We start from the raw sequence: 15,694 nt of genomic DNA on the forward strand, positions 1-15,694 counted from the left end.
AAAAAAAAAAATACATTAAAAAAAATTATATATATACTTGCATTTGAACAACTACCGCTGGGAATGCAGCGCACAGAGGGCCCCTGCTGTTACGGTTCTCTTCCTCCTCCTCCCGCTATAACAAAAAGCACAGCGGGAGAAGAGAAAACACCGTTATATAGAAAGTCCGAAGAGATTTCTATAAGGCTGCGACCGACGCGGGCAAGTCAGGATCGGCGCTGGAGGCAGCTGCGGCTAAGGGAGGAGATTTCCCGGCCATAGCGGGATCTGATGGGGGGGTTTTATTTGGAGAGGGGGGGATCTTACCGGCTTGCATGGGCAGAGCAGAGCTGGGGTCTTCGGATTGGTTTGTGGCCGCTGTTCGGGCTAAGATTGGGGAGAAGGGGGGGAAAAAGGGGGGGGGGGGGAGAGAAAACGAGGCGATCACAGCGACGAGGCGCGGCCTATGGGGGCCCCCGGAGCTGTAAAGGAGAGAAAGGCTGGCGCTCCCTAGGGGTGGAGGAAAAAAAATTCACCTGCTCAAGGAGGGGAGGAGGAAAAACCAAACAAAAGAAAACCAAAAAAAAAAGGAGAACGCACACACCCCCACGGCTGGCTGGGCTGACGGACGCAGGCCCCTCAGAGGGCGGCAGAGCTGCGAGGAGAGGCGGGCGGAGGAGGGGGGAGTTGGGAAGTACCTGGTCTGTGACGTTGATGTCCACGTACTCGCAGAAGGCGTAGCCCTTGGACAGCCCGGTGGCACTGTCCTTCACCAGGTTGAAGGCCTTCAGGGGCCCGAAAGAAGTCAGCAGCTCCTTCACCTGGGGCGGACGGGGAAGAGCAGGGTGAGGCGGGCAGGCAGCGAGGACTCCTGGGCGACTGTGGGCACGCCTCCCCTGCCTCAGTTTCCCCTCCCCACCCTTTGTCTGTTTAGCCCAGGAGCTCTGTGGGGCAGGGTTGGCTGTCACTGTTCTGGGTGCTGCCCGGGCACACGACGGGCTCCCCTGGGCTTTGGCTGCTGGGTGGCACTGGCACGACGCTCCCCCCAGTCTCGGTCGTTGGATGCCCAGGCAGTGCCTGGCGCGGCTCTGGCTAGAGGCTAGGCACGACGAGGGCTGAACGCCACCACCGCCACCTCCCGTAATTCAAAGCCCTCCCCAGCAAAGATTTCACATCAGGCCCACTCTCAGGGGGCAGCTCGGGCTCAAGCCAGAGCAGATGGGTGTTGAGAGCCGGGAGCCGTGGGCTAAGAAGCCAGCGGGCTGGAGCTACTTGTGGGAAAAAGCCCCTTCCCAGTGCCCTGCGGGGCGAAGCGGCCCTGGGTTGATCTGGGCGCTGTCCAAGGGAGGCCACCCGCTGCCCTGTGCTCACCTGATCGTCGTTTAGGTAGTTGGGCAAACCCCCGATGAAGAGCTTGTGAGCCGAGTCCGGGACCACGGTGGACACCACGCCTGCCGGGGGGGAGAGGAAAGGGAACAGATGGGGGTCCCACACCATCCTGCATGATCCGGAGCGGCTGCAAGGCAGCCATGCCCCACAAGACAGCAACGCAGCCCCCGCTCCTCCCACAGGGCCACCTCTGAGGTGGTCCCTGCAGTCACAGCCCCCGCGTTCCAGCCCAGAGTAGCCATGTCCCAGGACCAGGCGAGGGGTCCCCGTATAACCAGCCCCCACGCCCCACCCCAGAGGGGCCACATCTCAGCAACAGGTGAGGGGTCCCCATATAACCAACCCCTCACGCCCTAGCCTAGAGGGGCCATGTCCCAGCGCCGGGCGAGGGGTCCTGCCGGGCGTCTGGTCCCTCCCTCCAATTTCTCCAGCCTCCCCGATCCTGGGCTCCCTGCCCTGCTGCCCCACACCCAGACGGACGGACTTTACAGTGTCATGCAGCACGTGTCTAGGGAAGGACTGGGCACCAGGCTGGATCTCCCTTGCCCCAGTGCGCTCTGGGAGAAGGCACAGGCCCGCTCACCCCTGTTGGCCCCACACCGAGGCGGGGGAGCTACTCACCTGGCACGTAGACAGATGGGTTCTCAGACATGCCGGGCAGCGGCTGATAATCATGGGGGCGGCGGATCTTCAGCGACTGCCCCTGGAAGATGATGCCGTCGAATGCCATGGCCTGGGTGGTCTCGTCCACAGAGCGGAACTGCAGGAGAGCCGGGGGAAGCCGATGAGGGACACGGACGCCCGATTGGCACCGCAGCCCAGATATTTGGCCCAGATCTCCCCCCACCCGAGTGGGACCACTGCCCGACTGCTCATGTAACCCAGTCTCCGAAAACGAGCAGACAAGGTACGTGACACCCCTGTTGTGTCAACTGCCTGCTGCACAACGCCCCCTACTGGCCACGTCCGGAATAACCTGGCCCTGGAGGGAGCGCTGTCCCAGCCCATCGCTAGGGGGGTGTCTTAATCCAGGCTCTGAGCAGGGTTTTGACCCAATTCTCCCTACCAGGCACACAGAAAACCCTCTGACCTGGTGCTTGAAGTCGAAGCTCCGTGACCCGCCTGGGAGGGATTGGGGGGAGCAGGAGGGTGCTAGAAGCCAGCTAGAACCCTGACCCGGGAGGGGGGGTGTGCAGTTAGAACCCAGGAAGGAACTCGCCGCTTTGCAGTAAGGACAGGGGCTAAGTCACGCGAGCACTGATAACACTCCAAGGCCTTCCCACAATTCCCCCGCAGGCCAGACGAGTTCCGCACAAAGACCCCTGGAACCCAGGCCCAGCCGCGAGGTCCGGCCGAGCGGCACGGTTGCTCACGCCCGGGCTAGCTGTCCCATGCAGACGTAGCCACAGCGGTCGGCTGACGCCCCGGGACAGGGTGGGGTGTCCATCACGCTAGAGCTGGGGAAAAGATTTCCACCCAAACTGATTTTCCACGGAGAACAGGGATTTTGGCAAAACGAAGTTTTGCACAAGAAGCGCCTGCTTCCCGGAGAAAAAAAAACCACAATTTAGAAAAAAAAAAACACAATTTTTAGACACAAAACCCAAATGCCCTAAAACCAAAATATTCCTATTTAACGCTGGTGTAAACTCCAGGCAAGCAAACTGCTCACCTCTACAAACTGGACTTCCTGGCTGCATTTCATCTCCCATGATGCACCACAGCCAGGGACTCCCAGGATGCACTGCCTTCCCAATCCAAGAGGATAGGTCATGGTGCACCATGGGAGTTGTAGTTCCCTTATTTGCATCTACAGGCTTGGGTCCCTGCTGGCCAGACTACACCACCCATGGAGCAACACAGCCAGGGACTCCCATAATGCACTACCTCCCCTCTCCAAGAGGAGAGCTGGGGTGCATCATGGGAGATGGAGTCCAAACAGGTGGCCCAGGCTGTAGAGGAGAATGGGAGCATGAATCATCCCCTGAACTACAACTCCCATGAGGCACCGCAGCGGCCTTTCAGCATTTCAGTTTTCAGCCAAAATATTTTGGTATCCAAATTTTTGCTGAAAAATAGAAACTTTCCAGGGAGGAGGAAACATTTTTCCCTACCAGCTCTGGATCACACTCCCTCTCTTGCACACGGCAGATGTTCCGTTATCCCCACCAATGTCTCATCCTCCTTCCAAACGTCGAACGGACCCTGGTTTCAGTCCCATCATGTGGCAAGGAGTTCCACCGGCTACCGGCGGGACCCAGCTTCCCGCTACAGGCCCCTTCAGCCAGTAATTCCACTGCCATGCTGCCCCATATCAGACCACTAAGTCCAGTACTCCCCCCCGCCCCCCAGGACAGACTAGATTCAGTCCTGCATCCGTGCCTCAAGGGCAACACCCATCAATAACGCACTACAGCCCATGGTGCAATCCTCCTCCTGTCCCTGCTGCAATCACATATGGACCTTTCACAGATTCCCACGTCCAGAAGGGACCATTGGGATTATCAAGGTCTGGCCTAAGCCCAGACAACCTCACCCAGTGATCCCAGAGCTGATCCTACAACCCATTATGAGACCAAAATTTGTCAGCACCTGGAGGGTAACAGGGCTATAAGGAATAGCCAGCATGGACTTGGGGAGAACAAATCCTGCCAAACCAACCTAACTTCCTTCTTTGGCAGGATTATTGGCCGACCGGACAGGGGGACGCGGTGAAGTATCTTGATTTAGCAAAGCTTTGACACGGTCCTCACAAGCAAACTAGGGAAAGCCGCTCCAGATGAAATTCCTGTACGGTGGGTGCACACCTGGTTCAAAGACCGGCAATCTGACTAGTTAGCAATGGGTCGCTGTCAAACTGGGAAGCCGGTCCAGCAGGGGTCAGTCCTGGGTCCGGTACTAGGCAATATTTTCGTTAGTGACTTGGATAACGGAGTGGAGCGTGCGCCTATAAAATCTGCAGATGAGACCCAGCAGGGAGGGGTCACCAGCGCTTTGGAGGTTAGAATTCCAAACAACCACAAACTAGGTCTGAGATCAACCCGACGAAATCCAATGAAGACAAGAACAAAGTGCTTCCCTTCAGCGAGGGGGAGCCAACGCAGAGCTACAAAGTGGGGACTAACTGGCCGGGGGGGGTCGCACTGGCTTCCAAGGGAGGTTTTTAAGAACAGGTTGCACAAACTCCCATCAGGGATGGTCTAGGGACACTTGGTCCTGCCTCAGTGCAGGGGGCTGGACTCGATCTCTCAAGGTCCCTTCCAGCCCGGAATTTCTGATCTGTAATTTCAGGGGGGAGCTCAAGAGGTGCTTTCAGAAGGAGAATCCGGTCTGAATTTCAACCGGCCGAGAGACGGCAAACCCACCCCGACCCTGGGTCAATTGCACCAATGGCTCATTCTTCTCTCGGGACCCCAGAATTTGTCTCGTCATCTTCCTGGCCCTGCCTCTTTCTGCTAGACCAGTGGGTCCCAAACTTTAACAGCCCGCGAACCCCTTTCACTAAATTGTGAAATCTCGTGAACTCCCTCCTAAAAATGAGTATTTCCAGGCATTTAAGTTTAAATTTCCTCAGTGTGATGGATGCGCTTGCTTTGCTCTGCATAGCTCTTGGAAGTCCGGAACCACTGGAGAAAGATAAAGTCTCAGGTCTGGTTCGGCATCAAGCCTGTTTCTGTATTTGGTTTTCAGATGTGCATACGAGGAAAACGCTTTCTCGCATAAGTACGTTGTTGAAAATGGTAACAAAACTGCAGCAGCTTTTTCTGTCAGAAAGGGGTACTCGTTTCTTAAACTCAGCCAAAAGTTCATTGGAACGCTGGGGTTCGGGCTGCCGGCTCCCTCACTGACGGGGGCAGGGCTCGGGCTGCCAGCCCAAACTGCCCGGCCCCGCTCTCCCTGGGGCTTGGGATGCCAGCCCCACGCGGAGCGCTGGGGTTCGGGCTGCTGGCTCCCCCGCTGACGGGGGCAGGGCTCGGGCTGCCAGCCCAAACTGCCTGGCCCCGCTTTCCCTGGGACTCGGGCTGTCTGCCCTGCAACCAGGTCCCACCTGCTGCCTCCAATGCCTGGGGTCCTCTGGCCATTAGTGCAATTTTTCTGGCGAACCCCCTGTAACGTTCGGCGAACCCCAGTTTGGGAATCACTGCTAGACTGAAGTGTCCTCTGCCAGCAGAAGTCTCCTCCACAGGGAGGTGCTTGCAAGCTGAGGACCAATTCACCTTTGAACTATCTCCAGAGAGACTAAATCTGCCGTCTCCCCAGAACAGCCCACGGGGAGTCCAATCTGGCTCTCATTAACGCAGAAGGGATTCACAGATTCAATAGCCAGAGAGGGACCACTGTGATCATCTAGTATCTAGTGCATAACACAGCCAGAGAACGTCCCCCGAATAATTCCTGTTCGAACCACAGCGGATCGGTTCGAAAAACAGCCAGCATGGATTTCTGGGGCCAGAAATTCCACCCCGGCCCTTGGTAGTTTGCTCCAGTGGTGAATTCCCCTCGTAGGTAAATATGCGCCTTATTTCCAGTCTGAATGTGTCCAGCTTCAACCGGCAGACGTTGGAGCAGGTTAGATCTTGCTCTGCTAGACTAAAGAGCCCACGATCACATCTCTGTTCCCATCTAGGTACTTAAGAGACTGGATCAAGTCACCCCCTTAGCTCCTAGCTAAGCAGATTGACCTCCTGGAGTCTGTCGCTATACAGACTGTTTTTCAATCCTTGAATTGTTCTCGTGGCTTTTCTCTGAACGCTCTCAAATTTAGCAACATCCTTCTGGACTTGTGGACACCGGAATCGGACAATAAGGTATGTTACGGGAGCACCTAGGAGCCCAGGGCCTCATCGTGCCAGGCGCTGTACGGACAGAACGGAAAGCCGACTCACCTCCAGGAAAGCAAAATTCTTGTCCTGATTGATCTGCACAGCCAAGACGGGGTTGCCAGGGGCCTGGGTCAGCCCTCCAAGGCGCATCTGAGCGTTAAAGAAATCCATCATGGCCTCCTGCGGAGAGAGAGAGGGGAAAAGAAGCGATGTAGGGCAGCGCACCAACAGGCCCGGAATTTCAAATAGATAGCAAAGAGCAGGTGGGAAAACTGGAACAGCCTACTTGCCTTGCATGATGGTAGCAAACTTTTGTGCTACGAGGGATTTCAGCCCCACAATTTTCACTTTAAAAAGAAATGGAAACAACTTTTTGATCTTGGTTTTTTGGTTGAGCGAGAGTCAAATTCAAATACTAAGAAAGAGAGCACTTCCCCTACCGTTACCTGGAAGGGGAGCTGGCCCCGGTTGTCACCAGGCAGGACAAATTAAAAGAAAGGGCTCGCAAGTCACTGGAGCGGAGGATGTTAAAACCACACCAGCGTTCCTGTTACCACGTCCAGGAGCGAAGAGGGCAAATAACTGAGACCCAAATTGCACTGCTCACAGGGGTAAGTAGAGCGACCCGTCTGCACGTGTCACAGGGATAGAGACCTGAGCCCACTCGGGACAGGTGCAGCTACCGATTCCCAACAACGTTCACCGACACAGTTCCGGTTCCCGCCCCTGGCACTCCCAGGCCTCCTGGGCTTTCAGGACTGATCCCCCTCCCTCCGCCCCCAAGGCTATAATGCAGCTGAGGGAGCAGTATATCCTTCAGCCACCTAGCTCAGGCGGTCGGCCCCAGTGAGATGCTACGGTCAGTGTTTGCCCCAAAGCCACCTATGTGTTTAGCCGCATGGCGGCAACCTCGCTCCGTGGATTCTGCTCTCCTTTGCGGCCAGCGCTGCCCTGTTTTGGAGAGAAAAGTTATATCCTCCGGCGCTCCTCAACGGGTCCCGGACAGAGAGAGTGTGCGGGCGACACACGGACAAGAGAGAGCAGCAGCCGGGCTGCCGAAGCCACCAGTACCTCAGTGATGCCGAAGGGGATATTTCCAACGTAGAGGCGGCGGGCCTGTCGGGTCATCTGGCTGCCGACCACCGGGACCGGGGTGGGGGTTACGGCCAATCCATCAGGGGTCATGGTTGGGAGGAGAGCTGTGGCTGGAATCTGACCCGCGGCTAGGAGAGAGAAACACCAATCCACACGTTCAAAAGCCGATTCCCTCCCCCTGCGCCAATGGGGAGTGGGGGGCGATGGGGCAGAGACAGCTAGAGGGCCGGGGCGGTCAGCAGAGGTCTGCTCCCTGCTCGGACAGATGGCACCTAGGCGGGATAGATACCTTGCATGGCTTTGTATTGCATGGGGGTGATGTGCTCAAACCCAGGCGGGGGCACGTCCCAGTACTTGCGGATCTTCTTCTTCTTCTCATGGCGGGGGGAGCGGCTGCCGAGAGAGGAGAGACGCGTCACCAGGCAGGAGGGGTGAGGTTTGACCCAGGCTAGGACGACGGTTTCTGCACCACGAGGTGCTTTGATCCAACCCAGCCAGGGTCGCCACTCAGGATTTGGGGAGAGTTCCCAGCCCACTAGGCCCTACCCCCTTTTTTGGCCAATCCCGGCAGCGGCTTGAGGCAAGAGCCAAGCACCTAGACCAGCAGGGGGCAGCATGGAGAAGCCATGCTCCACCACACGGAATCCCTCCCCCCTGGGGGTGAGCTAGTCCCTCCCGTGCCTCGGTTTCCCCACCTGTTCAACGAGGAGAACGGCACTCACCTCAAGGGACCAGCGAGATTTAGGGGTGACCTGCAGAGGGGAGGGAAACAAAAGTCAGGTTCGCGCCCTTTCCTGCTTCTTTATGGCAGCTGAAAGGACCGTTCAGAGATTTCATTCCTGCATTCACCATTCAGAGACTCTGGGGGTGACTGGAGAACTGGCTAGGTCGGAGTATTACAGGAACACCAGCAGAGAGACCTGATTCACCGACAGGGGAAGGAATCTTCCGCTGACTTCCCCCAAAAGCCTGACACGTGGTTCAGAGATCCCTGTCAAAATTCCCCTTCCAATTAAGGGCAGAGCAAATGTCTAACGCACTCTCCCCGCAGCTCAACAAGGGGAGCTCCAGATGCGATGACCAGCACACCCGCAAACAGGCTTATGTGGATGTCTTGTCCCACCCCAAACTCCCAAGAATTTCAGGCCATGTTACAGGGCCATTGCTGCGACTTTCGGGCTTTATAAACAGCCAGAATGCCACTGGGAGATCAGAGCCTGGGGGACAGAGGACAGCGCCGGCTGGCGGTAACGGAGGCAGTGGAGGGCCCTGGCACACAGCTTCTGGGGCGTTAATATCGGCTGCATGGTAACCCTATCGGCTCCTTTCAGGTCTCGCTGAACCTGTGTCCTGGCCCTGGCCTGTCAGCCCCCCAAAGGGAAAGGGCTCTGCGGCAGCACCCGAGGGACTGCAGAACCCTCAGTCTGTGCTGCCTGGACTCCTAGGGCACAGGGGCCCCCCAAAACTCCAGGCAGAGGGGAGTTATGTCTAAGAACGTGCCCAGAGAATGGCCAGTGTCTCTCCCTGCCCTCCTAACGGCGGGAGGATGGAGAGGTAAAGAGATTTATTCTCCCCCCACACGTATACAGGTCACAGAACAAGTTACTGCAGAGCTGGGGATAGAACCTAGGAGTCCTGGCTCCCAGCCCCCTGCTCTAACCACTAGACCCCACTCCCTTCCTAGAGACGGGGATAGAACCCAGGAGTCCTGGCTTCCTGCCCTAACCATTAGACCCCACTCGCCTCCCAGAGCCGGGGATAGAACCCAGGAGTCCTGGGTCCCAGCCCCCCTGCTCTAACCACTAGACCCGACTCCCCTCCCAGAGCTAGGGGGTAGAACCTGTGTTCCCTCTAAGCTGCGTAGCCGCCCAGGAGTCAATCAAGTGCCACGCACTGATTAGCAGAGCCGTGCACATCTGGCGGCATGTGCTCGACGCCTCCCACACGCCTGCTGCTCCTGCCCTCTGCCTTGGAGCCCCGGCCAGCTGCTCGCAGGACCCTCCTGCTGGCTGTGCAGAGCGGGGGGAGGGCACGGATATCAGGGTGTCCCTCTCCACCCAGCCCATGTACCCCATCTCCACAGAGCTGGGGGGGGTGGGGGGGGCAGGGCTCAGGAGCAGGAGAGCTGCTGCAGTCTAAATAACCAGCTTTCTGGTGAGTGAGTGCCTTAAAGAGAGCGCACGGGTCTCTCATAGACTTCCCCAGCAGCACACCCACACAGTCTCTGTGACATACACACACACAGTCTCTGTCTCTCTCTCTCTCTCTCACACACACACAGTCTCTGTCTCTGACACACTCACCTCCCAACACATACTTGTGTTGTTGCTGTTGTTGTTAATTCTTGGTTCTTCCTGCAATGCACATATATTCTCTGTAATGTTACTCTTTCAAAGTGTGTTATTTCAGTGTTCTGGCTGGTCTATGCATTTCATCATGTTACTTCTCTCTTAGCCTTCAATTTAATTCTTTGAGAACAGCGAGTTCTAAAATGCCTAATCTGTCCTGGCTGGAGTAATTATCCCTATGGGAACTTTTCAAACATATATTCTAGCTAGGTTTTTGTTTCTATTGGTGGTGCACATCCGCACATTGCCTGCACATGGATGGAAAAAGTTAAGAGGGAACACTGGAGAGAACCCAGGAGTCCTGGCTCCGAGCCCCCCCGGCTGTAACCCACTAGACCCCACTCCCCTCCCAGGATAGAACCCAGGAGTCGTGACTCCCAGTCCCCCTCCCCCATTCTAACCACTAGACCCCACTCCCCTCCCAGAGCTGGGGGTAGAACCCAGGAGTCCTGGCTCCCAGCCCCCCAACTCTCTTCCCAAGGCTGGCACTTGGGGCCAGCCATTCCCCCTCCGGCTTCTTGAACCGGCCATGGCACCAGTGAGGATGCGGGGGAGGGAGGAGGAGGGGGGAGACGAAGGGTTCCCGGGGCTCAGCCCACCCCTCCCTACCTGCGTCGCCTGCGGTCCCGCGAGACGCTGCGCTGGTCTCTGTTGCGCCTCTCCCGGCTGCGGCTGCGGCGCTTCCGTTCGCGGCTCCGCGAGCGGCTATGGCTGCGCTTCCGGTGACGGTTCTCCTTGTCGCGCTCTGCGGGGGGGAGAGGGGAGGGCGGGCGGGTTAGCGGGGGACGCACGAGCCCTGCCCCCGATTCTTGGCATCCCATCCCCCAGCTACTCATCTCCCCACACGGGGACCTGGGCCTTGCCTGGCTCCGCTGTGGGTCCAGTTGAAATAACAGGCGCTAGTTTGCCTAATGCAGCATGTGGGGGACTCCAGCTCCCAGCATGCAACGCCCCCTCCATCTCAGAGGTGCAGCCAGCAGAGACTCCAGCTCCAGCCATGCCACACTGCATGGCATGCTGGGAATCGTAGTTTTGGGGCTCTACACTTTGCCTTGTGATGGGGGTGGCGGAAGCCCCCTAGGGAAGCCAGCCAGGCAAACAGCCACAAGGAACCACAAGGCCTTCTATCCGAGGGTCCCCCTACACCCCCTGCCGCACCTACAGAGCAGGGACAGGCTGCCCTAGATGCCAGGGCACAACCTTGATGCCAACTCTCCCCTCGATGCCACCTGCCATGCAGCTCCCCATCCAACGCTACCCCTTCTGCCTTCCCTCAACCGTCCCCACCCAATCCATTGCTCCCCCTTCTGCCTTCCCCCGACCGTCCCCACCCGATCCATCACCCCGTAGGAGTGCCAGACTAACTCCTCGTGGGCCCCTTGCCTGCTGGGCTAGATAACACCGGCCGCTGAGCGCTCCCCACTGATTGCTGCTTTATTGCCCCGGCTGGGAGGGTCTCCCCCCTATCCCAGAGAGAACAACAAAGGCCACATTTAGGTACCGAAAGGGAAGGCAGCAGAGCCTAAGTGAATTAGGCACCGAACTTTGTAAACCTGACCCAACAGGAAACAGAACCCAGCAGTGCGGACGCCCAGTTCTCCTCCCCCACTCCCCTCCCAGAGCTGGGGAGAGAACCCAGGAGTCCTGATTCATATGCCAGTGATCTAACCACTGGACTTCACTGCCTCAAACACCCCTCGCTCTGCTGTTTGCCCTGTCAATGTGATATTGAACGGTGCCTCTACCCCAGAGCCACAGCTGTAGTCTCCCGCACCATATCCAGCCCCAGATTCAGCCCCCCCCGAGTGAACCTCCTGCTTGATTTTAGCGCCGAGCACCTGCCAACTTCATCTCAGTGTATGGGGGAAAAAAGGTCAGGGTTCCGGGTTTTTAATAGGCTCTGCTACTAGAGAAACTACGCTTCGAGGGGGGACTTTAAAAAGGTTTGAAGGTAAAGAATAAGACACTATTCAAATATACCACCATGGGTGCCCCCCCACCTGCCCCATAGCTTCCCAGTCACCCCCACAGCTCCCCCTCTGGCCCCCTGCCTGCTCCATAGCCCCTGTTCTCCCAGCCCCCCTCTTCCCTCCATGTGCCCCATAACTTCAGCCCTCATAGAAACCCTTCCCCCAGCCCGCCACCTCCCCATAGCTTCCCAGCCCCCCACCCCATAGGCCCCATTCCCCTAGACCCCCACCTGCCCTATAGGTCCCCTTCCCCAACCCCCCTCCCAACTCCCCACCTGCCCCATACCTTCCCAAACCCTCTTTATCCCCCACCTGCCCCTTAGCTCCCCTTTCCCACACACCCCCACTCCCATCGCACCGTGCCTCAATTTCCCTTACCAAACTGGGAAGGGGGCTAGACTTAACCACCGGGGCTGCGTTTCTCAGGTGCCCCTGCAACACCTTCAGGGTCCCAATCCCAGCCCCAGTGGTCCTGAACCCCAACTTCCCTCACATCCCAAAGGCTCTGCATTTTACACTGGAAACGGTCTGAGCCAGGAGGGAGTGGGGGGGCCAGGCTCCAGATCAGAGCAGGTGCCGGCCAGGGACCAGGCCAAGAGCCCACAGCTGTGCTGGGAGGGAAAACAAAGGCCTGCGTCATAGGCTGGGCTGTACAAAGCCTCATTTGTGAGGACTGATCTGTTGATCCAGCCATGTGCGCGGGGGGGGGGAGGGGTAGATTTCTCCATGGGGGGCAGGGGAGACAGGCTTGGCGAGCTCTGGAACTGCGCAGGACAGGCAGCAGAGTGTGAACCACCCCGCTCCTAGCCCTGGGAGCCGCAGGGGGGAGTGGTTTGGCACCTGCTTGGGAGCCAGGGCAGGGGAGGGGTTTCAGCTCAGGGATAATCGACGCTCCCAGAGGTGGGGTCCAGCCCAAGAGGGGAAGGCCGGCCCTGCGGCTAGGGTGCCAGCTGAAATCCCAGCTCAATTCCCTGCTCCGCCACAGACTGCCTGCGTGTCCTTGGTTCAGTCACTTAACCAGTCTGTGCCTCGGTTTCCCCACCACGCTGCCACGCGGGGGTGTTGGGAGCGTAAATACACTAAAGCATGCGATGTGCACAGAGATCTACCGATGAAAAGCTCTAGGAAAGGGCAAGGGATGATACTGACCAAATCCGGGAAGCAGCCAGAACTGCTGGGTTTGCATCCTGTCTCTAGAACGAACAGGGGAGAGCCCCTGGCCCACTGACACCCCGTTTACAAAGCGGGGAGAACACCCACCATTTTATCCGCTGACCCTGGGCAGAGTCAACGTTCCCTGCTGTCAACGACTCAGCAGGCGGCCGCGGGTCAGGCTGGACGGTTTCAGAGCCAACGGGACGTGAGGGAGAGACCACCCTTGACTGCCCCACAGCCCGGTTTGGTCAGGGGGCGGTCAAGCGAGCCTCGCCCCCACGACCTTCAGGATTGTTACCGAGCTCCTGAACCACTCAGCCACTGCACCCCTGGGTCCTCGACTGCTCGAGTTCATTGATCCCGCTTGGTATCCTTGCAGCTAGCAAGCTGGGCCCCGTTTCAGTCACAACCGGACGTCCTAGGGACCGGGGGTGCTCAGCTCAGCCCAGCCTGGGCGGCGTGACAGAGAGGGTACTAGCGTGGCTTGATCTCGGGGAGATCGGCTGGTCTCGTGGCAAGGCGCTGAGGGGACATCTGGACTCCAGCGTTATACAAACCCCCACATCTAGCTATGGTAATTACCCGGCCCCAGGACCTGTGGTAACTGAGCGCCTCACAGTCCTTGATATATTGTCTTTTCAGCTCCCCTGCGCTATTGTCTCAATTTTCCAGATCACTCCCCAACTACCGCTTCTCAGCTGGAGATCTCAAAGCACTTCAAAAAAAAGAAGTTGGTTGCATTAGCCCCATTTTACGGATGGGGAAACTGATGCATGCAGGTGACTTTCGCCAACACAGGGAGTCTGTGGCCAAGCAGGGAATTGAATATGGATCCCCTAAGCACCGGACCAGCCTTACAGGACTCAACCGCCTTCCCCCTACCATGCCATGGCCCTACAGCCGCCCACTGTCACTCTGAAAACCGGGCTCAAGGATCACAGCAGGACTGTGTTAGCAGGGGTTGATTTTCCATCACAGGCAGCGCCTAGCACCACCAGGACAGGTACATACAGATTTTCATGGGTAAATGTCCGTAAACATCTATTTCTCTCTCACACACACACACATGCAAACAGACAAAAAAAATTCTCATCAATGATCGACATTTACAGATGAGGAAAGTAGGAAAAATGCTGCCTGAGAACAGGGTCCCACCTCAATGCGTACCAAACGCACGGTGGCGTTAGACCGTTATTGTCTGACCCACCCAGAACTTGCCCCAGCTGTGAAAATTCAAATTGATAAAAATCTAAAAAAAAAAAAAAAGCTTAAAAACCCCCTAATTTCAGGCAACTGTGAAAATTTAAATTGATAAATAGAAAAAACATTTAAACACCCATCATTTTGCACAACTGTGAAAATGTAAATCAGCACAAAAAAAGGTTTACTTCCTCCAATTCCATGCAACCGTGAACATTTAAATCGATAAAAAGATAAAAATGTTTAAAATCCATAATTTTGAGCTACCGAAAATTTAGAGATAGAAACGTTTAAATCCCATAATTTTGTGCAACTGTGACATTTAAATAGAGAAAAATGCTTAAAACCCCATACGTTTTCACAGTTCCTCAACATTAAGTCAGGAAACATTGAAAAAAAGGGTTAAAAAACCCATAATTTTTGCACAACTGTGAAAATGTAAATAAACATAAGAAAAAATGCTTTAAAAAAAATCCATATTATCTGTCTAAATTTCAAAAAAAGTAAGACTTAAATTCTGCCAAGCCAAGGAATATAATACCCCACACCTCTGAGGGGTTATTTATAAAGGCTTTATGCTTTTAATAGGATGCTGGCTCTGTTGGCTTCAGAACTACCCTCCGCTTTGACGTAAGCAAGCTCCCAAAACACAATATTTTTGCTGTTTTTATACGGGGGTCGGCTGACAGGGATGGACTTGGAATCCATTCCAGCTTCACCCCAGAGCGGGATGTCCCATGTGCTTCCTTCCTAACACAAGGGAAATGATCAATCATACAGCCAAGCAAGGGGGTTTTAAACCCTTCCAGGTCCTGGCCCAGAGAAACCCACCGACCCATGGAGGGGTTTCCCTGAAGAGATCAAGCCACAGTCCCTACGCTCCCTCCCCAATGCTGTAACAGGCAAGAGATTCACATCTGGCCCCTAACATGTGCCCATGGCTGCCATCACCCCTGCATCCAAGTGCAGGGCAGAGACAGTAGGCCTGCCCTGCCCCCCAAAATGCCCCCAGTGGTGCCGTGTGGCCCTCCCCACCCCATGGGACTTATTTGCCAAGAGGGGACGTCAGTTTCCTGCTGTAAAGAGGAAAATGGGTGATTTGGGCTTCCTTCTTTTCCCAGTCTGAGGGGCCTGAGTCTCCTGGGGTTGGGGGTGTTCCTACCCTTCTCTCCCCGGAGACCGCCCCCCACCCCCAGCGCCCGGGGGGCGAGAGGGGAGGGGGTAGAACAGCCAAATGTTTTACCCCCTCCCCCCAGCCTGCTAAGGTTAATTATGGAGCTCAGTGTCTCTGCCCAAGGGGGTGCTACAGGGAGGAACAGGGGTTGGCTGGCGGGATGCCAATGGGGGGGTGGCTAGCAGAAGGGGTGCAGAGGCCATGGATTGAGAGGGGCACAGGGAGGGCTGGTGGGTTGGGGAGTTCAGGGTCAGGCTGGGGGGTTGTGGCAAAAGGGTGCTGGTGGGGGGCTATAGGGCAGGCACTCAAGGAGTGCACAGGCTCTGGGCACTGGGGGCAGGCAAGGGTGCTGCTGGAGGGCATATGGAGCAGGAGTTTGGGGCTGGGCAATGCTATGGGGCAGGAAGGCAGACACTGGCAGAAGAAAGGGGAAGTGGAGGGGATGGAGAAGTTGGGGGCAGGCAGGAGAGCTGCCTGGAGACCATGGGGGGGGGGCGCATAAGACAGGCACTCAGATGTTGGGGGAGTACAGGCTGGAAGGGGGCTATGGGGCAGGCTGTG

At 56.7% G+C, this 15,694-nt stretch overlaps 1 protein-coding gene across 1 annotated transcript in view; it reads right to left on the minus strand.

The window, feature by feature from the left end:
* U2AF2 (U2 small nuclear RNA auxiliary factor 2) overlaps nucleotides 1–15,694 on the minus strand; it is an 18,822-nt gene that overhangs the window by 2,436 nt on the left and 692 nt on the right. Inside the window, exons 2-10 of the mRNA XM_026658139.2 lie at nucleotides 10,244–10,379; nucleotides 9,590–9,640; nucleotides 8,009–8,038; nucleotides 7,576–7,679; nucleotides 7,263–7,414; nucleotides 6,255–6,371; nucleotides 1,990–2,128; nucleotides 1,351–1,430; nucleotides 678–800 (exon numbers count right to left, since the gene is read on the minus strand). Of these exons, the coding sequence (XP_026513924.1) occupies nucleotides 678–800; nucleotides 1,351–1,430; nucleotides 1,990–2,128; nucleotides 6,255–6,371; nucleotides 7,263–7,414; nucleotides 7,576–7,679; nucleotides 8,009–8,038; nucleotides 9,590–9,640; nucleotides 10,244–10,379 (932 nt within the window). The remainder of the gene's footprint in view (nucleotides 1–677; nucleotides 801–1,350; nucleotides 1,431–1,989; nucleotides 2,129–6,254; nucleotides 6,372–7,262; nucleotides 7,415–7,575; nucleotides 7,680–8,008; nucleotides 8,039–9,589; nucleotides 9,641–10,243; nucleotides 10,380–15,694) is intronic.

This window comes from Terrapene carolina, unplaced genomic scaffold (assembly GCF_002925995.2).
Source record: "Terrapene carolina triunguis isolate 2854851 unplaced genomic scaffold, T_m_triunguis-2.0 Scaffold401, whole genome shotgun sequence".
Taxonomy (NCBI): domain Eukaryota; kingdom Metazoa; phylum Chordata; order Testudines; family Emydidae; genus Terrapene; species Terrapene triunguis.